This window comes from Phyllostomus discolor, chromosome 12, assembly GCF_004126475.2.
Source record: "Phyllostomus discolor isolate MPI-MPIP mPhyDis1 chromosome 12, mPhyDis1.pri.v3, whole genome shotgun sequence".
NCBI lineage: Eukaryota > Metazoa > Chordata > Mammalia > Chiroptera > Phyllostomidae > Phyllostomus > Phyllostomus discolor.
Genome location: NC_040914.2, coordinates 1,606,059 through 1,628,819, shown reverse-complemented (window position 1 = coordinate 1,628,819; position 22,761 = coordinate 1,606,059). Strand labels below are relative to the sequence as shown.

Genomic DNA, 22,761 nt, shown 5'->3' with positions numbered 1-22,761 from the left:
GATGCGTGATACTGTGTGAATGTGGGTGTGGAGGAATTGGGCTTTAGTTGGGTGGCACAATGTCAGTATTGAGATAGGGGGCATCTGGGATAAGACCTGAAGGAAAGAGTCAGTCCTACAAGAGGCCTGGGAGAACTGGGTTCCCAGAAGAGGGAAAGGCCATTACAAAACCCTGAGAGCAGGAAAGAACTATAAGTGTGTGAGCAACAGTGAGAAGGGTGCCATGGCTGGGCAGAAAGGATGAGGAGACTACAGGGGCCAAAGGTGTTTGGATTTACTTTAAGTGCAATGAGAAGTCATTAGACAGTTTTAAGCAGGGAAGTAATGTGATTTGGATTTATGGTTTGAAAGACAACCCCCACCGCACCCCAGCTGTAGTGTGAGGAATGAAGTAGGGCTCAAGATTAGAGGCAGGGAAACCAGTTTGTAGGCAACTGTGATAGTCCAGGTAGGACAGAAGGGTGCTTGGACCAGGGTGTTAACAGTAAATGGGTGAGAAGTGGGTGGGTTTGGGAGAGTTGTGTGTCACAGAAATCGTGAAGAGAGTTTTCAGACAGGAACAGTCTGGAGGACTCATTAAAATGCAGACTATCGGGAACTATCCCTAGAGATTCTGGTTCAGTAGGTCTCGGGCAACAGGAAATTTGCCCTTCTTTTTTTTTTAAAATAATTCAGCATTTTTAAAAGATTTTATTTATTTATTTTTAGAGAGGGAAGGGAGGGAGGAGAGAGAGAGAGAAACATCAATGTGTGGTTGCTGGGGGTCATGGCCTGCAACCCAGGCATGTACCCTGACTGGGAATCGAACCTGCGACACTTTGGTTCGCAGCCCGCACTCAATCCACTGAGCTACAACCAGCCAGGGCGGAATTTGCACTTCTAATGTTGACCTTAAAAAAAAAAATCACAATTACTTTACTAGCAAAAATGGGTTTATTAGTGAACAGCAAAAGAATTACAATTTTGGGACATGTGAGCTTGGCAAAACCATAGGTAAATCTGGAAAATGAAGGAGAGGAACTGTTCTTTACAGAGAAAACTGGGAGTTGGGAGGAGCTGTTACAGTGAGTCATTGAAGGAAACTGAGAGTTGGAAGGATAGTGGCTTTTCATTGGCTGAATTGCTGCCCAGCAAGGAGAAAAATCTTTCTTCCTCCCGTTACAATAGTAAAGTAGAAAACATCTCGCTGTTTGGAGATGCAAGATATGTCTCATCCAGGTTGGGGAAATTGATGTGAGAGTGTGAGACCTCCCCCTACAGGTCCTCCTGGCTCCAATGTTAGTTTTTCCTTTAAGTGTCACACTAACAAGTCATGTGCTGCTGGTGCTGCTGCTGCTGCTGCTGTTGCTGCTGGTCCAGATCACAGTTTGAAAACCACTGGTCTAGAACAACACTTTATAATAGAAATATAATGTGAACCACATATGTGATTTTAAATTTTCTAGTAGGCACATTTAAAAAGTAAACAAAGCCCTGGCTGGCGTAGCTCAGTGGATTGAGCACGGGCTGCGAACCAAAGTGTCGCAGGTTCGATTCCCAGTCAGGGCACATGCCTGGGTTGCAGGCCATGACCCCCAGCAACCACACATTGATGTTTCTCTCTCTCTCTCTCTTTCTCCCTCCCTTCCCTCTCTAAAAATAATAAAAATAAATCTTGTTTTTAACATTTTATTTACTTTTTTAAGATTTTATTTATTTTTAGGGAGGGAGGGGGAGGGAGAGAGAGAGAGAGAGAGAGAGAGAGAAACATCAATGTGCGGTTGCTGGGGGTTATGGCCTGCAACCCAGAAATGTACCCTGGCTGGGAATCGAACCTGTGACACTTTGGTTCGCAGCCCGTGCTCAATCCACTGAGCTACGCCAGCCAGGGCTAAAAATAAAATCTTTTAAAAAAAGATGCAAACCATTAAAAAAAATAAAAAGGTAAAACAAAATAGGTGAAACACATTTAATAAAATATGTTACTCGTGTTTTCTTAATTTTAAATTTTTATTGATCTCAGAGAGAGACAGAGAGAAAGAAACACTGATTTGTTGTTCCACTTATTTATGCATTCATTAATTGATTCTTCTATGTGCCCTGACCAGACATTGAACCCACCAATTTTGGCATTCGGGATGACACTTTAACCAACTGAACTACTTGTCTGGTGATAATTATATTTGTATTCATTCATATATCCCAATTTAATATACACTTATTAATATATCCCAAATACTATCACTTCAGCATGTTATCAATATTTTGAATTCTCAGTATTTTACATTCTTTTTTTTAACTAAGTCTATGGAATCCCAGTGGTGTATTTTGTACTTAGAGCACATCTCAATTATCACTAGTTAAGCCTTCAATAGCCACTTGTATGGCTAATGGCTACCACATTGGACGTACAGTACAGGGCTGTTATGGCAGGGCTAGCCAGTTGAAGTATGGTGAATTGCCTGAGTTTAGCACATGGAAGGGCTTTAGGCATACACAGGGTTGTTTTTTGTAGAATAGAGGGTGAGAGATGGAGGGGAGAGCATGTAAAACTTCCTTAAGTTTGGAACTTCCTTAAGTTGGCTGTAATTTTATAATGGATGGATCAAACTGACAATGCTCATTCCCAACACTGGATATTAACATTACAAAAAGAGAGAGAGAGAGAGAGAGAGAGAGAGAGAGAGAGAGAAACATCCAGGCATTACTATGTGCCTCCTCATAGAAGATCTTGGCATCACCCACAAAGTGTACTTACCCTAATTTGTACCTCCATTTGATCTAGATCTACCACGTTGCCAGACATACAGGGAACAGAAGAGCATATTAAAAGACACTGAGAAGAACTTCCGGCAAGATGAGGGTAGGTAGATACACTGTGCCTCCTCACACAACCAAAAGAAGGACAACAATAATTTAAAAACAAAAAATAACCAGAACTGACAGAAAATCGAACTGTATGGAAGTCTGACAGCCAAGGTGTTAAAGAACACATTCATCCAGAGTGGTAGGAGGGGCAGAGTTGGGCAGCCCGCAGAGAGGACTCTTGGCAAGGCAGTGGCTGGCAGACCCATTGAGGCGCCGGATTGTGGAACGGGCGCGCAAGGCTGTAGCTGGCTGGCAAGGCAGCGGCCAGCAGACTGGGCGGTCCCACATTCGTGCACAGATAAACCAGGCAAACAAAACAAAGGGGGAGCAGGACGGACCGTACAACCCAGGGTCCCAGTGAGGGGAAATAAAGCCTCAAACCACTGATTGAAAACACCTGTGGGGAGTTCCAGCCAAGATGGAGGCATAGGTAGAAATCCTTTGCTTCCTCTCACAGCCAAAAGGAGGATAACAACCAATCTAAAAAAATAAACAACCAGAAGCACCAGACAGTCAAACTGCACGGAACTCCCACAACCAAGGAATTAAAGAAAAAATCATCCCAAACAATCAGACTGGTAAGGTGGACCCACAGGGTGGGGAACTCGGAAAAATCACTGAGAGGTGGTTGAGGGCCATGGCTGAATGCTGAGCTCTGTGGAGCTTCATGGGAGGAACTGAATTAAGGGGAAAACTGAGACTCAGAACTGACTGTGGGCTATGGCTGGGGTTGCCATGGTGGGAGACACTTCCAGTCTGACTCAAGAGTCTGTTGGAAAGTGTGCTAGAGACAAACAGGCTGAGGGAGCTGCATTGCTCCCTCTCTGGCCCCTCCCCCACAAGCAGCACAGCAAGGAGGGTTGCCCTGCTGGGGTGAATACCTAAGGCTCTGCCCCTTACAACTTATCAGGTATACCAAGACAAGAACTATGGCCCAAATGAAAGAACACAGGAAAACCTCAGAACTAAATGATGAGGACATTGCCAACTCAACTGATGGACAATTTAGGGCCCTGGTAATCAAAATGCTCACAGAACTGGTTGAACTTGGTTGAAATGAAAGAACAAATGAAAGATACCCAACTGAAATAAAGCAAAATATTCAGGGAACCAACAGTGACAAGAAGGAAACCAGTATTCAAAGCAATGATCTGGAACAAAAGGAAAAAATAAACATCCAACTGGATTAGAACAAAGAAACAAGAATCCAAAAAAAAATGAAAAAGGGAGGACTCTCTGTGACAACCTGAAATGTTCCAATATCCAAATTATAGGGGTACCAGAAGGAGAAGAGGAAGAGCAACAAGTAGAAAACTTATTTGAACAAATAATAAAGGAGAACTTCCCCAATCTGGCGAAGGAAATAGACTTCCAGGAAGTCCAGGAAGCTCAGAGAGTCCCAAAGAAGTTGGACCCAAGGAGGAACCACCAAGGCACATCATAATTACATTTCCCAAGATTAAAATTAAGCAGAGAATCCTAGAAGCAGCAAGAGAAGGAGGCAGTTATCTACAAAGAAGGTCCCATAAGACTGTCAGCTGATTTCTCCAGAAGAACCTTACAGGCAAGAAGGGGCTGGAAGGAAGTATTCCAAGTCATGAAAGGCAAGGACCTACATCCAAGATTGCTCTATCCAGCAAAGCTTTCATTTAGAATGGAAGGGCAGATTAAGTGCTTCTCAGATAAGGTCAAGTTAAAGGAGTTCTTCATCACCAAGTCCTTACTAATGAAATGTTAAAGAGACTTATCTAAGAAAAAGAAGATAAAAATATGAACAGTAAAATGACAAACTCACAACTATCAACAACCACACCTAAAACAAAAACAAAAGCAAACTAAGCAAACAACTAGAACAGGAACAGAACCACAGAAATGGAACTCACATGGAGGTTATCAACAGGGGAGGGGGAGAGAGGGGGAAAAGGTACGAAAATAAATAGCATAGATGTCAGGTAGAAAATAGACGGGGAGGGTAAGAATAGTACAGGAAATGTAGAAGCCAAAGAACTTTTATGTATGACACATGGACATGAACCAAAGGGAGGGAATGTGGGTGAGTGGGTGTGCAGGGTGGAGGGGAGTGAAGGGGGGAAAATGGGACAATTATAATAGCATAATCAATAAAATATATTTTTTTAAAGCCACCGAGAAGAGCAGCCAGCCAAATCAGACTGTGAGATGAATGAGAGGGAATGGGAATCATCACAGAATAAAACTTAAGAGAGTCCACAAAAATGCAATGAATGTATCCTGTTTGGATTCTGAGTTCAACAAGCCGACAGTTTAAAACACACTTAGAAACAGGGAATTTGGAGATGGGCTGGTGATTAGATATATTGAGGAAATCATTTTAGGTGTGATTAAAGGTGTTAATTTTTTAAGAATCTTGTATTCATATATATATATATATATATACACTTATGGGCGAAATTAGGGGGATTTGCTTTAAGCTAATTCAGTGGGCGGTGGAGGACAGAAAAAAATTAAATTGGCCTATGTTGATATTGCCTGTGATGGGTGCCTGGAGAATCATTACATTATTTTCTTGCACAACTTAACATTACATAATATATAACCATATATACTATATAATTATATATTATATGTATATATTAGAGAGAGAGGAATGGAGTGAGAGAAACCCATGTGAGAGAAAGAGTGGCAGAGGAGCTTGCTCCAGGGTATACACAATGGTGGGCATCTCGCTCTTCCTGGAGTAAAGGACTATGCAGCCTCCACCGCTGCCCTAACTTCAGCTCCCCCCGGCTGCATCTCCTGGGCCAGAAACGTCTGTCCTTACCCACCCTCCAAGGTTCAGTTGGCGCCATAGAACCACTTCCCTGCGCAGCACACCGCCCTCCTCCAGAGGCCGGGTCAGTCCCTCCACCCGAAAAAGTCTCCACTCCACTCCACTCCCGAGGCGAGCTGAGAAGAAGGGCCTCTACCTCCAAACTTGAGCAAAGTGAGGCAGAGGCTGTCGCCTGGCCTTCTGGGAATGCAATTCTCGTGCCAGGTGGAGCCACGCAGGTCCAAGTGTGCAGGGGCGAGTGTGGTTGCTGCCCCACAGTGGTGGAGCGATTTAACGTCCAGCCTCTGAGTGGTGGGGGAGAGAGAGGGCGAGTGTGTACGGAGCCGCTCAGGAGGCCCTGGGAATCTCTGAGAAGTCTTCCAGGGATGAGTCTCACTCTGCGCCAAAAGGGGTATTTGTAAAAGAAATTGGAACAAGACTGCTATGAGGGTTAAACGAAATCAAGACACTAATTGTTGGCTGCATATTGTCATATTATTATTACAACTAGTACTTATAGAGTAAGTACTTCTGTGCTAGGTACTGTTTCCAGCAATTTAGATGTATTGTCCCATTAAATCCTCCCAACAGCCATTTGAGGTACTATCATCCTTCCATATCCCTTTAGAGGAATGAAGCTGAACTGAGGTCAGAGAAAGGCTAATTGGCCCAAAGTCACTCAACTGCCCAGTGGCAGAACTGGATTTGGGCCCAGGCTGTCAGGCTTCAGTCTGGTGCTCTTCTTCACTATGAATAAAATACCCTTTCATCACTCTATTAATTTATCCCAAAATTGTATTTAGCATATGAGCCAACTCAAGATGGCAATTAGTATGTGGATCTCTGTGTTGGTGATTATCACACACATTCCTACCCACGATTGTGATTAGCCCAACTCCAGGACAGAGTTAACAATGGCATAAATGTATAATTAGCATATGAATCAGTACATGTTTGTGTTCATAGGGACCATATTTCTGATTAGCACTTGAATCAGTAGTGGTTTGTGTCATGAGCTGGAATCATTGGGTTTCTGATTAGTACCAGGGTTTGCACACAGCCATTATGTTCATGCCTAGAAAGCCATATCCCCTTCCCCATTCCTTCCCTCAACCCCCATGTCCACCATCACCTGGCTGGCAGACTCAATCACTTCCTTGCCCCTCTCCTGTCTGCCATCTTGTTCATAATGGAGTGTCACAGTAACAACCTCAGGTTCAGAAATTATCTGTTCTCTTTCTAACTTAGAGGAGACACAATTCCAAGGCCTGGACTGTGTGTGATTTACAGGCATGTTCTCAGCATTGGGCCTGCAACACAGTGAGAGCTCAATAAATAATTAGAGAAAAATCACTGGACACTCACCATCATCCTTCTACAATGACCTAAGGGTTTATCAAATCAAGCCAGATTCACACTGCCCTAAAAGGGATCAAATTTGTGATCATCCACCCCAAAGGCAGGGAATGGTTAGTTGTGTGGGTGGTTAGGGTGGGGCTGGGAACTTCTCCTTAGTGCAGGGTTTGGTGTAGTGGTTGAAACAAGATTCCACAGCCTCTTCCTGCTCCCTCTCCTAAGGTTGAGGATCTGGTGGTGATTGATTTTGGATCAATTGTAATCCAAACGCTCTTTGAATAATTATGACTGGGAGGAGTTTCCCAGCCTAAGAAAATGTTCTCAGCCCACCTTGCATCCTGGGTGGCCATGTGACTCATTCTCTACAATAAAATATGGGCAGAAGGAAACTCTAGGTCTCGGGGACAAGTGTTTGAAGAAGTTGGTGAATCTTCCTCATCCCATCTCCATCTTACATTTGCCAAGCTGATTATTCCAAGCCCCAGAAAATAATGGAAACACAAAATTAACAAGTCTGGTGTATGAATCAAAAACCAGATGGAGGATAGCTGCCAACCAAGCCGGACACCCATGGTAAGAAATAAACTATCACATGAAGTCACTGAAATCCAGAGGGTATTTGTTACAGCATCTGGCATTCTGCTCACTAATACACTGCTCCTCTCTGGTCTCTGATATCAGTCAAACTCAAGCACCAGCCACTCTGTAAAATGAGCTTCTAACCTATGATTGTAGTAGTCAGGCTTTTACATGCCAGGTCTACATAATGGCCCAAAGTCTCTATGTTTGCTATTTAAAGTTGTCAGTAGGGGACTTCCAGGCAAGATGGAGATGTGGGTAAAACATGCCTTGCTTCCTCATACAACTACAGTAAAAATTACAGTTAGCCTACAAAACAAGTATCACTCAGAACTGTCAGAAAATTGAGCTGTATTGAAGTCCAATGACCAAGGATTTAAAAAAGACACACTAATCCAGATGGGTAGGAGGGGTAGATATGCAGAGATACGTGGAGAGGCACAGAGAGGCACAGAGAGGCATGGAGATTCAGGGCAGGTGAACCCACATCTACCTTTGGTGGATAAAAATCAGGAGGGATATCCTGGGAGCAAGGGATAGAAGTCCCAGACCTGACCACCTAGCCCAGTGTTCCAGCACCAGGAAGATAAGTCACCATAACTTCTGGCTGTAAAAACCCGTGGGGTTTGGGGCAGCGAAAGAAACTGTGGGATTCTCAAGAGATTCTTCTTAAAGGGCCCACAGCAGACTTAGGACTCATGAAGACTCACCCCCTTCTGGGATTCAGCACCAAGGAAACAGCTGGAAGGGCACCAGGGGCATGTGGGGAGAAAGTGAAGTGACTGGCAACAGGGTGAGTGCCAGGAGACAACTTCCTCCCAGGCAAAACTCCAGAGGCCAGGTAGCAGCAGTGTTCCCTCGCGATCCCTCCCCTCATATAGAGCCACACAGTAGTGACATGGGTTGCCCTGCCCTGGTGATTACCTACGGCTCCATCCCATAGAACTTACAGGTGCACTTTTCTACAATAGGCCACACCACTAAGACAGGGAGTCAAAGCAGATCTACCTAATACACAGAAACAAACACAGGGAGGCTGCCAAAATGAGAAGACAAAAAAATATGACCCAAATGAAAAAAAAAAAAAAACAGAACAAAACTCCTGAAAGATAACTAAACGAAATGGAAATAAGCAACCAATCAGATTCAGAGTTCAAAACACTGGTTATCAGGATGCTCCAGGAACTTATTGGGTACTTTGACAGTATAAAAAAGACCCAGACAAAAATGAGGCTACATTAACTGAAATAAAGAGAAGTCTACAGGAATCAGCCCCTGGCTGGTGTGGCTCAGTGGATTGAGTGCTGGGCTACAAACCAAAGGGTCCTCAGGTTTTGATTCCCAGCCAGACACATGCCTGGGTTGTGGGTCAGGTCCTCAGTTGGGGGCACGCTAGAGGCAACCACACATTCATAGTTCTCTCCCTTTCTTTCTACTTCCCTTCCCCTCTCTCTAAAATAAATAAAAGATTTGTTTTAATGTATAGGGAACCAACAGTGGAGGGGATAAAGCCAAGAATCAAATCAATGATTTGGAACATAAGGAAAAAAATTTCAGTCAAAACAGCAAGAAGAAAAAAGAATTAAAAAGAATAAGGATAGGCTAAGGACTTCTGGAACATCTCTAAATGAACCAACGTCTGAACAATAGGGGTGCCAGGAAAAGAAGGGAAGAGCTAAAAATTGAAAACTTACTTGAAAAATAATGAAAGAAAACTTCCCTAATTTGGTGAAGGAAATAGACATATAAGTCCAGGAAGCACAGAGAGCCCCAAACAAGATGGACCCAAAGAGGACCATACCAAGACATATCATAATTAAAATGCCAATGGTTAAAGATAAAGAGAGAATCTTAAAAGCAGCAAGAGAAAAGCAGAGAGTTACCTACAAAGGAGTTCCCATAAGACTGTCAATGATTTCTCAAAAGAACTTGCTGGCTGGAAGGGGCTGGCAAGAAGTATTCACAGTGATGAAAAGTGAGGACCTACATCCAAGATTACTCTTATCAAGAAAGCTTTCATTTAGAATGAAAGGGCAGATAAAGTGCTTCCTAGACAAGTTAAAACTAAAGGAGTTCATTCATCACCATGCCATTATTATATGAAATGCTAAAAGGAATTATATAAGAAAAAGAAGAAAGTCAAAACCATGAACATTAAAGTGGCAATAAATTCACAATTATAAATAAGTGAATCAAAATCAAAACTAAGGCAAACAAGCAGAACAGGAATATAATCATAGATATGAAGATCATGTGGAGGGTTATCAACCGGGAGGAGAAGGGAGTATAGGGGAAAAGGTGCAGGGATTAAGAAGCACAAATTGGTAGGTATGAAATAGACAAGGGGATGTTAAGGACAGTATTGGAAATGAAGTAGCCAAAGAATTTATATGCATGACCCATGGACATGAACTAATGGGGGGAGATTGCTGGAGGGAATGAAGGCACAGGGTGGAGGAGGGCAAAAGGGGGAAAACTCGAACAACTGTAATAGCATAATCAATAAAATATATTTTAAAAAACAAGTCACTATATTTGTCTTTATTCTTTGCACAAATGTAAACTTTTTCTCATATTCTTATGGACATCTTCCATGTTGATGGCTGGAAATCCTTAAAACACACTCTACAATTTGCAGTGGGTCTTCCACTATATTAAGCAGAATGTCATGTACAGGGTCTTGTGGTTTGACCTGGAGAAGTTGTTACTTTGCCTGGGACCCATCAGTCTGATTTAGGATGCTTAGAGTATGTATATGGGGAGGGGAGAAGGTACACTAATCTTCCTGCTCTTCTCTTTGACTTCTCCATAGGGGTGTACCTTCAAGCCTGATCTTTAAAGTGAGTCCCTAGTCCTCAGTACTGATTCATATGAAAATTACAAAGCTGAGCTAATTCCGGTGAACCCCATGGTTGGACTGGAGTTGGTGGGTGCTGGTTGAGAATAAAGGGAAACCACCTCCATCCCTTCTCACTCTGATACCCCCTGACTTGGAAGGGGGCCTAAGTTTGTTTATTTATAAAGTAACCTTTTTTTTGGGGGGGTGGGGGCAGGCAGGCTGACTTAATTTGAGTGTATTTGTGCACATGTGTGCATATGTGTGTATCTATCCCTTGTAATTGTTTGATATGACTCTAAATATAGGGTTGGGCAAAAGTAGGTTTATAGTTGTTTGTATGGAAAATAATACAATAATTAATAAATAAGAATATAAGAATAAACTCTGTGTTTCATGTACTCACAACTGTAAACTTACTTTTGCCACATCCTGTATATTTCTTGCATGTTTGTGATATGTAATTCACACATGTGTGCAAGAGCCCTGGCTGGGTATGTCAGTTGGTTAGAGCATTTTTCCCAGTATGTCAAAATTGTATGTTCCTGGTCAGGGTACATATTATACAAGAAGAAACCAACGAATGCATAGATAAGTTGAAAAGCAAATCATGTTTCTCTGACTCTCACTTTCCATTCTTCTCTCTCAAGTCAATAAATAAAATTAAAAAAGAGAGAATCTGCCCTGGCTAGTGTAGCTCAGTGGATTGAGTGCCAGCCTACAAACCAAAGGGTCACTGGTTCAACTCCCAGTCAGGGCACATGCCTAGGTTGTGGGCCAGGACCCATTTGGGGGAGCACAAGAGGCAAACACACACTGATGTTTCTCTCCCTCTATTTTTCCCTCCCCTCCCCTCTCTCTGGAACTAAATAAATAAAATCTTTAACAAAAAAACAAAGAGAGAGAATCTGTGTGTAGAGTGTTTCTGCACATGCATCTTCTCACATGTCTGCGAGTCTGTGTGTGTGTTTAAGTGTGCCCTTGTGCATGTCCTCTGAATTTGTGCATGAGTCCAGGTGTATGTGTGTTCCATATGCCTGCTGTGTTCATGTGTGTTCTTCTGGGCCTCTGAGTACATGATGTGGCACATGTGAGTATGTGTGTATCCCCTGTGTTTATCTCTGTATATGTAGGCAAATTCTGTGTATGGATACTAGAAGTCCTCTTTCCACCTAGGTTCCCTCAGCTCTCAGGCAGCTTCATCTCATTCTTCCTGCTGTGGCTGTTTCTGCTGCTTCTGTTTCCTTCTTCAGATGCTGAAATTAAGTAAATGAACAATTAAGTGGAGTCCCCCAGATAACCATCCTACCAGGATCCCCTTTTAGGAGCTAAATAAGTACATGCACACCCATGCACAGTACTATCTAGGCACCCCAGGGCCCCCAGACTGCATGTGCTATGGCATTAATGCACCAGTGAGCTGCACACAAACAGCATAAGGGATTTCTTTGTCCACTTGCTTCATTTGTGTTTATCCTTCAGGTCTCAGCATATAGGTCCCTTCTTCCAGGAAGCCTCTTTAACTCCCTCAGGCCAAAGGGGTTAGACTCTGGGGTCCCACACCCCTCTGCTTCCCCATCAGAGCCCTGACTACTCTGAACTGTCTGAGGATGTGTCTTTTCCCCTTTTGTAATGTGAGTTCAGTGAAGACAGGACCTGGTGCTGTCTCAGTCACTACTTTTGCTGCAATGTCATCTAGCACACAAATCTACAATAAGTACAGAACTAGAATCTTTGCCTCTTCCTGTCTCTGTTTCCAAACTCCTCTTTATGTCTCTAAATACTTTGGTCTCTTCAGCACACATTTGAGGTGCTACATCCTCTCAATTCACCAGGTTTTGACATATCTGTGGTGAAGAGTTCTATGCACATTGCAGATGTCCCAGGTTTAGCCCAGTGATTCTCTCAAAGTGTGGTTCCTGGACCAGCAGCATTAGCATCACTTGGGAACTGGTTAGAAATACAAATATTTGGACCCCATCTTAGACCTACTGAATCAGAAACTCTAGAGTTGGGTCCTGGAGATCTATGGTTAACAAGCCCTCTAAGTGATCCTAATGCAGCTAATGCGTGAGGATCACTGGTCTAGCTCACACAAGGCACCCCCCCCTTTTCTGCCTCGGATCACGGAAGGTTCTCAGTACCACCCCCTCCCTCCAAAGGGGCAATAATCACCCAGGTGGTAAGAATGGGTGGATACGCCCTAGTTGGTGTGGTTCAGTGGATTCAGTACTGGCCTGAAAACCAAAAGGTCACGGGTTTGATTCCCAGTCAGGGCACATGCCTGGGTTGTGGGCCATGCCCCCACTCGGGGGCATACCAGAGGCAACTGACTGATGTTTCTCTTCCTCATGTTCTCCCTCCCTTACTCTCTCTCTAAAAGTAAATAAATAAATAAAAATCTAAAAAAGAAGAATGGGTGGATAAATGCCCCACCTGCTCTGAACTTTGCAGGGGAAAAGAGAATGAAGGACAATTCTGATGTGTTCTACAAGGTTCCTTAATGTTCGTCATAAAAACTGAGCCCTAGTTGCCTGGAAGGAAACCTGCTTTTCATCTCCACCTTGTGTTCACTTTTCCCTCATCTGTTTCAGTCTGCCCCCTCCCTTGCTCATTTCTTGGGATCACCCAGCAATAAACCAGTTCCACTGAATTCTAATCCCAGTCTGCTCCCAGGATTACCTTCAGGTGTTTCCCTCTGTCTCCCACTACCTTCACCATTTCCGTAGCATCTCTGAAGCTTCTGTGTTCTTCTTCTGAGTGCCTGTGTAACCAGTATGCACTGTGCTGGGCCAGGAGCACTGATGAACTTTGCTAATAATCTGGAAAGATGAATACTACAGCTGAGTTAATTTTAGCTGCAATTTTTCAATACACATATGTAGAAGGAGCCAAAAGTCTGTTTTAAAACCTTCAGCAGAACTAGGGAGGCCAAGGTGGTTGTCCCTGCCCCCACCAAGGTCGTTTTACTCCTCCACCCAGATAAGGATTACCAGGGGTAGTTCGTGACCATCCAGGTTCCCCCAGGCTAGGACCATGACCACAGGCCAATGCTGTGTTCTCTCTCAAAACATCAGGTCCCCCATGTTGCTATAACCAAGTTCCCAGGTCCAGCTTGTAAACCATTAATCACATCCCTCTTCCTGCAATATCATCACCATGAGACATGTGGGACACTCCACCCTTCTTCCCTCCCCTATTCTCTCACAAGCATCAGGATAGGCAGACACAGTCCTGGTTAGTCACGTGTTGATGCAATTCCAGTAGGGTCCTCTGTGGGGCAGTGGATGTGAATGGGGGGGAGAGAGGAAATCAATGGATATACTTTTCTGGGTCAACCTGGCAATCTCCATGCCTCTTTCCCATTTCCTATTTCTCCTTCCTCCATGGGATAGCTGGTCAGTATGTCTTGATGTGTGGCTCCAATTCCAGAGGGCACAGGGTCTTGGAGCCAAATTTTCCCTTTGCAGCCAGGGCAGGGAGACTTGAGAAGGAGCAGAGTCTCCCCTCTGGCCTCAAAGATTAGGCCTGTTCCTGGGCAGGGTCCAGGTAAGGAAGCTCCACCTGTGGAAAGGACATCCAAGGAGGTGCTGCTGAAACAGAGGGGGCAGAAGGAGACAGGCTTGGGGAGCCAGGGACCCTGGGATGGAGGGCCACATTCAATGCTCTGAATGAGAACTGGACACACACACATATACACATACACACACATACCCATCCTAACAGCTGAGTTGCCCAGCTCAGTCTGTCTCCCTCTCTTTCTCTCTTTCATCCACCTACTATCTCTCTTTGACTTTCTCTATGTCTCTGTCTTTGTCTATCTCTGACTTGTCCTTGTCTTCTGTGTCTCTATTTCTGTCTGGCTGTCTCATTGTCTCTTTGTATTTCCAACACTCCTTGAATATGGCTATGTCTTTCTATCTCTCTGTCTCTCTCATTCCACTCCTCTCTGTCCCTCAATCGAAGTCTGCTCATCTTTCTTGTATCTGTCTGTCTCTGTTTCTGTCTCTGCCTCTGCCTCTGTCTCTGTCTCTGTGTCTCGGTCTGTATCCAAGGATTCTCGCTCCCAAGCAACACCAGGGTGACTCCATGGAGGCGTGGCCGGGGACGCGCCTTTGAATGAGGGAGGGCTGCCTACACCTTTAAGCTCGGGCGCGCGAGGGGCCTGCGCCTTTAAGCGCGAGCGCGCGCGCGGCCCTGGGTTCCGGCCGTGGAGGCCGCGGGAGCACCTGGACCTGGCCTGCCTGCCGGGACCCCGTCCGGCCCCTGCCAGGCCTCCGCCGCGGCCCCCGCCCCGGCCCCAGCGGGGGAGGGGGTCTCTGAGAGCGGCCCCTCCCCCCTGCGCCCCCAACTGCGTTGCGGTGCCCTCACCCCGCGTGTCCCTGTCTGTTCGTTCCCAGGCCTCGCCCCACCGCGGCCACCGGGGCTTCCTGGCCGCCCCTACCCCCACTGCAGCCGACCCCTTCACTACGGGCCAGCCCCCGCTGCAGTCCGAGAAGCAAGTCGGTAGCCGCCACCACAGACCCAGAGCCTGCACCTCGACATCGGGGGCCTGCACCCCAAGACTGGATCAAGAGATATGGAGACCCTGGAACCCTGATGGGGCTGGGACCCCAAGACCTGGAGTCTGAACACCAATATCTGGGGCTAGAATCTCAATATCAGTCCCTGGGACCCCAATATTTGGAACCTGAGCCCCAAGAGTTGGAATATGAATCCCAAGATTTGGAGCCTGAGCCTCAAGATTTGGCATCTAGAATCCCCAATCTGGAGCTGAACTCTGAATTCTGAGCCCCGGACCTTGAAATCTGGGATGGGATTCCCATGCCTATATCCTGGGTCCACTGTTTGGGACCTGAACCCTGAGATTTAAGCCTCAAATTTCAAAATCTGAACCCTGGCATTCCAAGGGGCCTAAACCTGAGTTCCAGCCTGAAGTTCTTGCTGCAAACCTGAATGCTGGAATTTTGGACTAAAGACATCCAAACTTGACTTAGCACCCCAATGACTAACTCCAGCACCGCAGTACCAGATCGCAGGACTGGGCTTAGGACTGACCCTAAACTCTCCATTTGGCTCTTTAGCATCCCCAAACTGGAGCTGAGCATCCCTGACTCTGAACAGCCCAAAAAGGTGCTTGGGTCTCTAAAAGTGGACCTTAGAAGCCCAATATTTGGGAATCTTGGACTCCACGTATCAAGGTCTAGAGACTCCATGACCACATATCTAAGCTGAGACACTACAAACAGGGGCAGGGAAGGCATGACCCAGCACCCCTGACCCTTGACCCCCTTGGAGCCTGAGGACTCTGCTCCCTGGGGCAGCTTCTAGCTCAGGTAAGGCTACCTGGTGACTCATGGTGGGGAGGGACTGGGGAGGGACTTTGTGGCTTGGATGGAGGTAGGTAAGGACCAAGTATCCCAGGGAATTCTTGGGGTTTCTCCCAGAAACAGACACTATGACCCATGGGTCTGCCTTCAGTTCCTCTGCCTCAGACACTCTAGACATGTGGCCAGCCCTGTCTCTCTCTGATCTCTTCCCCATTTGATGATGTCTCCAGGTCTGTGACCCACTCCCAGTCAGTCCTCTAAACTCTTCCTGCCATCTCTACCTTGTCTGACCATTTCCAGCCACCTCTCCTGCCTGCCTCTCCTGCCTACCACTCCTTTCCCTTGTCTCTTCCACCACTCTCTCTGACCATCTTTGACATTTCCTCTCTCTGGCCACCTCTGGCCACCACTCATCTCAGTGACTCTGTCCACCTCCTCTGTCTTGGATTGTCTTTAAAGCCCTGTCCATAGCTCCTTTCTCTGGCCATCTCCGTCTACTGCTTCACTCAGTGACCACCTTTCATATCTTTGCTGTGCTGCTCTCTCATCATCTTTCATTGGCTCTCTTGCTCTTGTCCAGCCCTGCCTCTCAGCTGTGGCCTACAACTGTCTGACCATCTTTGACATTTCTGCCTATGACTCTTCTCTCCAGCTGCTTCTGCCCATCTTTCTTCTCCAGCTTCCTCTGTCTACATTTCCTCCTCTGACCATCCTTCACCATCTCTCTTGCCCTGCTCCCACCCTGACCCTAACTGTAGGTTGACAACCACATGACTATCTCTGGCCTTTACTGACCACTTCTCTTCTCTGTCTCTCTGATCATTTCTAACATCCCTGGCTGCCTTTCCTCTGTCTGATGACCCCTCCTTACACCTGTCACTCAGCTATCCTCTCCTCCTCTCTAGCTTTTGACCCTTTCTGACCATCTTTTATCATTTCTCCTGGATCTGACCATCCCTGACCAATGCCTCTCTCTTTGTCTGCTGCTTATGTTCTTAATTGTCCCTAACCGTCTCTCTTCTCTGGTCATATCCAACTACTTCTAATGACCCTCACCCTAACCATGTCTTCTCTCTTTGGCCTTCCTTGACCATCTCTCAGTGACCATGTCTGAAGCCCTCTTGCTTATCTTCTACCCACCCTTGACCAACCCTCCCATTCTTTGACCATTGCCAACCATTTCTAACTACATCCCTTCCCTCTGACCATTTTTGTTCATTTCTGCTCCTTCTGTCCTCCCATGTCTGAGTCTTTGACCATCTTCCCCAGCTTTTGATATGTCTGACCATTTCTCTTTGACCATCTTTAACCAACTCTTCTGCCTTCAGCCCATTGTGACCTTCTCTCCCAGTCTTGGACCACCCCATCCCCCTCTGGCACCTTTCTTGTGGCCTTAGCCTACCCTAATGCCTCCCTTCTTCCCTGCAGGCCACCCCTGCCCGAGATGGCCGTCCTTCCACTGCTCCTTTGCCTGCTACCGCTGGCCCCTGCCTCATCTCCACCCCAACTAGCCACACCCAGCCTGTGTCCCCGCCGCTGCCACTGCCAGACACAGTCACTGCCCCTAAGTGTGCTGTGCCCAGGGGCAGGCCTTCTGTTTGTGCCACCCTCACTAGACCGCCGGGCAGCTGAGCTGCGCCTAGCAGACAACTTCATTGCAGCTGTGCGCCGCCGTGACCTGGCCAACATGACAGGCCTGTTGCATCTGAGCTTGTCACGTAATACCATCCGCCACGTGGCAGCTGGCGCCTTTGCTGATCTTCGTGCCCTCCGTGCCCTGCATCTAGATGGTAACCGGCTAACTTCACTGGGTGAGGGTCAGTTGCGTGGCCTGGTCAATTTGCGCCATCTCATCCTGAGTAACAACCAGTTGGCAGCCCTGGCGGCTGGTGCCCTGGATGACTGTGCTGAGACACTTGAGGACCTCGACCTCTCCTACAACAACCTGGAACAGCTGCCCTGGGAGGCTTTGGGCCGCCTGGGCAACGTCAATACACTGGGCCTCGACCACAACCTGCTGGCTTCTGTGCCTGCCGGCGCCTTTTCCCGCCTACACAAGTTGGCACGACTGGACATGACCTCCAACCGCCTGACCACCATCCCACCTGACCCACTCTTCTCCCGCCTACCACTGCTAGCCAGGCCCCGAGGCTCACCTGCCTCTGCCCTGGTGCTGGCCTTTGGTGGGAACCCGCTGCACTGCAACTGTGAGCTGGTGTGGCTGCGGCGGCTGGCAAGGGAGGACGACCTTGAAGCCTGTGCCTCCCCACCTGCTCTGGGTGGCCGCTACTTCTGGGCCGTGGGTGAGGAGGAGTTCGTGTGCGAGCCACCTGTAGTGACTCACCGATCACCACCCCTGGCAGTGCCTGCTGGTCGGCCAGCTGCCCTGCGCTGTCGGGCAGTAGGGGACCCTGAGCCCCGTGTGCGTTGGGTGTCACCCCAGGGCCGGCTGCTGGGAAACTCAAGCCGTGCTCGCGCCTTCCCTAATGGGACACTGGAGCTGCTGGTCACTGAGCCAGGTGATGGCGGCATCTTCACCTGCATTGCAGCCAATGCAGCTGGTGAGGCCACGGCTGCTGTTGAGCTAACTGTGGGTCCCCCACCACCCCCTCAGCTAGCCAACAGCACCAGCTGTGACCCCCCGCGGGACGGGGATCCTGATGTCCTTACCCCACCTTCTGCCGCCTCTGCCTCCGCCTCCGCCTCTGCTTCTGCCAAGGCAGCTGACGCTGGGCCCCCTACCGACCGTGGTGTCCAGGTGACTGAGCATGGGGCTACAGCTGCTCTTGTCCAGTGGCCAGATCAGCAGCCTATCCCAGGCATTCGCATGTACCAGATCCAGTACAACAGCTCAGCTGATGACACCCTCGTCTACAGGTGCAGTGTCAAGGCAGTGGGCAGCTTGGGTGAGGGAGTAAGGTGGAAGGAGGGTTAGAGACAGGCCTACTGATACCCAGGCTGCAGCACAGCTGAGAAAGGAGGCTGCATGGTTACAAAGGAAATTAGACAGCAGAGGTAAAAGAAATTAGGCAGTAGTGGTAAAAAGAAATAAAGGGGCAAAAGTAAATAGTCACAGCATATAGAGGAAATTAGGCAGTAAGAGTAAAAAGTAACCAAGCTAAAAACATAAAGAGTCGATAGAGGGAGGCAAGTTTGGGGAGATACAAACAAATTTAAGTAGTAAAGATTAACTAGAGACTCAGCTTTGGGTCATGCAGTGTGAACTGCTCCACGTGTTTGGGGTTCTTATATGGAAACATCTCAATTTTTTATTTTCTAAATCAAAATAAACCTAGTTCAAGCTCCACCTGTGAGGTGAGCAGGAATATTCAGCTTGCCACTGTTGGGGATTCCCTTCTCTTGTTGTTGCAAACACAAAACCTGGAGCTTACACACTCCAGGAGGTAGATCAGCACAGTTTCTGCCCCTGAGCTAGAGAGTACTTGGAATATCTGCTGTGGCCACATGCAGTCAGTAGTGGTGACTCTGACCTGGCACCCTCTCACCCAGTCCCACCTTGCATGGATAGCTGTGGATGGCTCCCTGTTCTCACTGCCAGGCTGGGCCAGGGGTGCAGTCCCCAAGGCCTTGTTGCAGAGGACTAAGCCTCCCTAAGACTGGGGTCTACACTTTGCAAACCCAGCCTCTGGGTCTCCTTTTCCTCCCCATGGGCCCTCACCTCAAGAGATCATCATCTGATCTCCTTTTCAGTCCTGAAACTTTAATGAGCTCATTCCACTCCCTTTCCCAGGCAGTATTCAATAGATCTTAGGGACAATCCACACCTGAAAATCATGCAAATCTTGCCCACTGTGCCCATGGCAGGGGATGGGATGAATGCTCTTCTAGAAAGTCACCCTCCCAGAGACAATCATAGGTTTTTCTGTACCTACCTTACTAAAGCAATTTAAGAATAAAACTGATCACAAAGCTAGTTAAATCTCCAACAGTGTGCTCTGCTACAAGAAAATATAGTGGAATTGGGTGCTAGGGATAAAAGGAAATGGGAAAAGTAAGGGTGAAGAGAAAGTAGGCAACAGAGATAAAGGGAATCAGTAGACAGAGCTGGGAAGAAAGAAGGCAATGGAGAAAAAGAAATCAGTGGTGGCTGAGGCACATCAGTTTAATGAAAATCATATTAGATGACAGGCCTCACTGGAAAGCAAGACTATATGTAGATTAAAGCAACAGGGCTAGGAGAACATTCATGTGCAAGTTAGAAGGAAGTCGGCATCAGTGATGTAGAGGAATCAGGCAGTTAGAATCCAGCTGTACACCAGAGGCAAGGAGAAATTGGGCACAGGCTAGAGGAAAGTCAGATGCGAGCAAAGGGTGTAGAGGGAGACTAGGAGGTAGAATTAGAGGGAAATTGGATAGGGAGTTAAAAGGAAATAGGAATTGGAGTAGAGGGAGGTCAGATAGAGTGAGGACAGAATTGGGCAGTGAGCTGGAGACATTTCTGACAGCAGGGCTAGAAGGAGCTCAGGTGGTAGGCTGGTGGGAAGTTGGGAGAACAGGGTGGGGCACCAGAGTGAAATCAGGTGGAGTAGAGCAAAATTGGGCAGCAAAGCTAGAGGGAGCTTTGGTTGCAGCCTGGTGGGAAATTGGGTTGGCAGTGCAAGATGGAAATCGGGCAACTGTGTATAAAATGAAATAGGACTGGGAAAACTCAAGTGGTAGGCCATAGAGGGACTGGGCAGTAGAACACAGGGGAAGGGGAACAATGGCACTGGAGGGAATTTGAGCATGGGGACTAGAGGGAGAAAAAATTGGGAAATTTGAGAGGAATGTGACAGTAAAGTTAGCCAGTGGGCTGAGGCAAAATTGGCTAATAGACTCGGGGGATATCAGTCAGGCCACTGACTGGGTATCAGACTAAAGGGAATTCCAGCAGTGGGAATTCAGAGGTCAGAGTGAAATGAGGCAGCTGGACTGGGAGGAAATCCTCTAGACAGGAGGGTGGCAGAGCTCAGGGTAGATGCTGGGCAGCTAGAGACCTGACCCCTACCTGCCTGTCCTTCTAGGATGATCTCAGCTGACAGCCACTCCTTCCTGTTGACCGACCTGGCACCAGGCCGCACCTATGATCTGTGTGTGCTAGCAGTGTTTGAGGACAGCGCCACGGGGCTGACAGCCACACGACCTGTGGGCTGTGCTCACTTCTCCACAGAGCCTGCACTGCACCCCTGCGGGGCCCCGCATGCACCATTTCTGGGCGGCACCATGATCATCGCGCTGGGTGGTGTCATCGTGGCCTCGGTACTGGTCTTCATCTTCGTTCTGCTTATGCGCTACAAGGTGCATGGTGGCCAGCCCCCAGGCAAGGCCAAGGTACCTGCACCTGTCAGCAGTGTTTGCTCCCAGACCAACGGTGCCACACCGGCCCTCTCTGCCCCTGAGCCCGCTGCACCCAGGGCCCACACTGTGGTCCAGCTGGACTGTGAGCCCTGGGGGCCCAGCCATGAACCCACGGGACCCTAGCTTCATGCCCACCACTATGACTTTTCTGGCCCAAGGGATGGCAGGACCCAGGTACCCTGTGGGACCTGGCCTCAGACTCACCAAATTGTTCATGGTTTTTAAAACTGATGGGGAGGGTGGCAGGGGCACTGGGGCACAACAAGAAAGTCATATTTTTCTAAGCTTGGGCCTGGGCCCTTGCCCTTGTCTCTGTGTGTGGAAGTTGTGGGGGATCATGCAGGGTTCTGGAGCTGGGGACACCTCCTCTGGGGAGAGACCTGCCTAGTTCTGTCCAAGGCACCTGGATGAACCTGAGGATGGTCATTCATTTAGTCAACAGACATTCTTTGAGTGTCGACTCTGAGCATGTGCTGGGTGATGCTGCGGTGACTGTGACAGCCCCAAGCTCTCCCCTCAGACAGTGATAACTCAGAGAGATCAGGGGCGTGGTAATGAGGGAAGCCAGGGAGATTGTGGGAGCCTAGAAAAGGTGCCTGACTCAGCCTGGGCCCTAGAGTGTAGTTAGGGAGGGCTTCCTGGAGAAGACATGTGACCTGAGAATGACATCTGAAGGAGATAATTGGCCCAGAATGGAGGGAAAGTTGTTTCAGGCAGAGGGCACAGTACAACCAAGGACCTAGTAAGTGCCAGACCCTCGTGGTACTGTGGTGGAGTTGAGGCAGGAGGGATGAGCAGGGTCAAGGTTTTCTAGGCTGAGGAGCTCAGACTCTGGCCTGATAGTATTGGGAAGCTATGGAAGATTCTATGCAGGGGAGGACAGGGTCAGATTTGGGCTTTGGGAAGACCCTTCTAGCCACCATGAGGAAGGTGGACCAAAGGGGAAGACTGAGGCAGGGAGCCCGGGTGGGAGCCAGGGTCAGGGCCTGGGTGGGTGAGGACAGGGCTGGCCCAGGGTAGGGCTGGGCAAAGCAGTTAGGGTTGGGTGAGAGAGACATTCAAGAAGCTGAGCAGATGGGTTATGGAGCTGAAGGGCCATGGGGAAGGGAAGTGTCCAGGCCAGGGAGGGGACAGTAGAGCTCTGTGATACAGTAACAGGGAAAAGAGACAGATTTGGGGAAGGTGCTGAGGCCGGTGTGGGATCTGTTGGATGTGGAGGGCCCAGAGGACATCTAGAGAGTGACAACTAGGAGGTCTCAGGACCCCTGGTCTGAGGTAGGAGCTGGGGACAGAAATGAGGGCTGTGTCAGAAGTGATGAGGAACTGAGACCACCAGGGTGGTGAGACAGCCTCTGGGGCTTTCCGTGGCTAAGAGACAGAAAAACCTAGACTTAAAAACAAAGACTAAACAGGAGCAGCAGGTAGAGGCACAGAGTGAAGCAACCCAGGCAGGTCAGACTCAAGTGATTATTGTGTTTAATGATATCAAGGCTGCAGTGAGAGCAGTGTTAGGGGTTCAGTCGGATAGGTGCCACTCAGCTGATTGGAGAGTAGCAGATAAGAAAATAGATAGGAGTGTAGACCTGCGATTCTGTAGGCCTAGAGCCTTGTTCAGGTTGATCTGGAACACTCTGTTCCACATCTCTCCAGGGCTCATTGTCACTCTG

The 22,761-nt window shown here is 47.8% G+C and overlaps 1 protein-coding gene across 1 annotated transcript; it reads left to right on the top strand.

Moving 5' to 3' along the window:
- Positions 1-14,588: 14,588 nt before the first annotated feature.
- On the top strand, positions 14,589-21,378 carry LRFN3 (leucine rich repeat and fibronectin type III domain containing 3). Its single transcript, XM_028529734.2, has 3 exons — positions 14,589-15,742; positions 17,165-18,613; positions 20,761-21,378. Exons 2-3 carry the CDS (start codon positions 17,181-17,183, stop codon positions 21,215-21,217), a joined length of 1,890 nt encoding a protein of 629 aa, XP_028385535.1. The 5' UTR covers positions 14,589-15,742; positions 17,165-17,180; the 3' UTR covers positions 21,218-21,378.
- Positions 21,379-22,761: the final 1,383 nt, after the last annotated feature.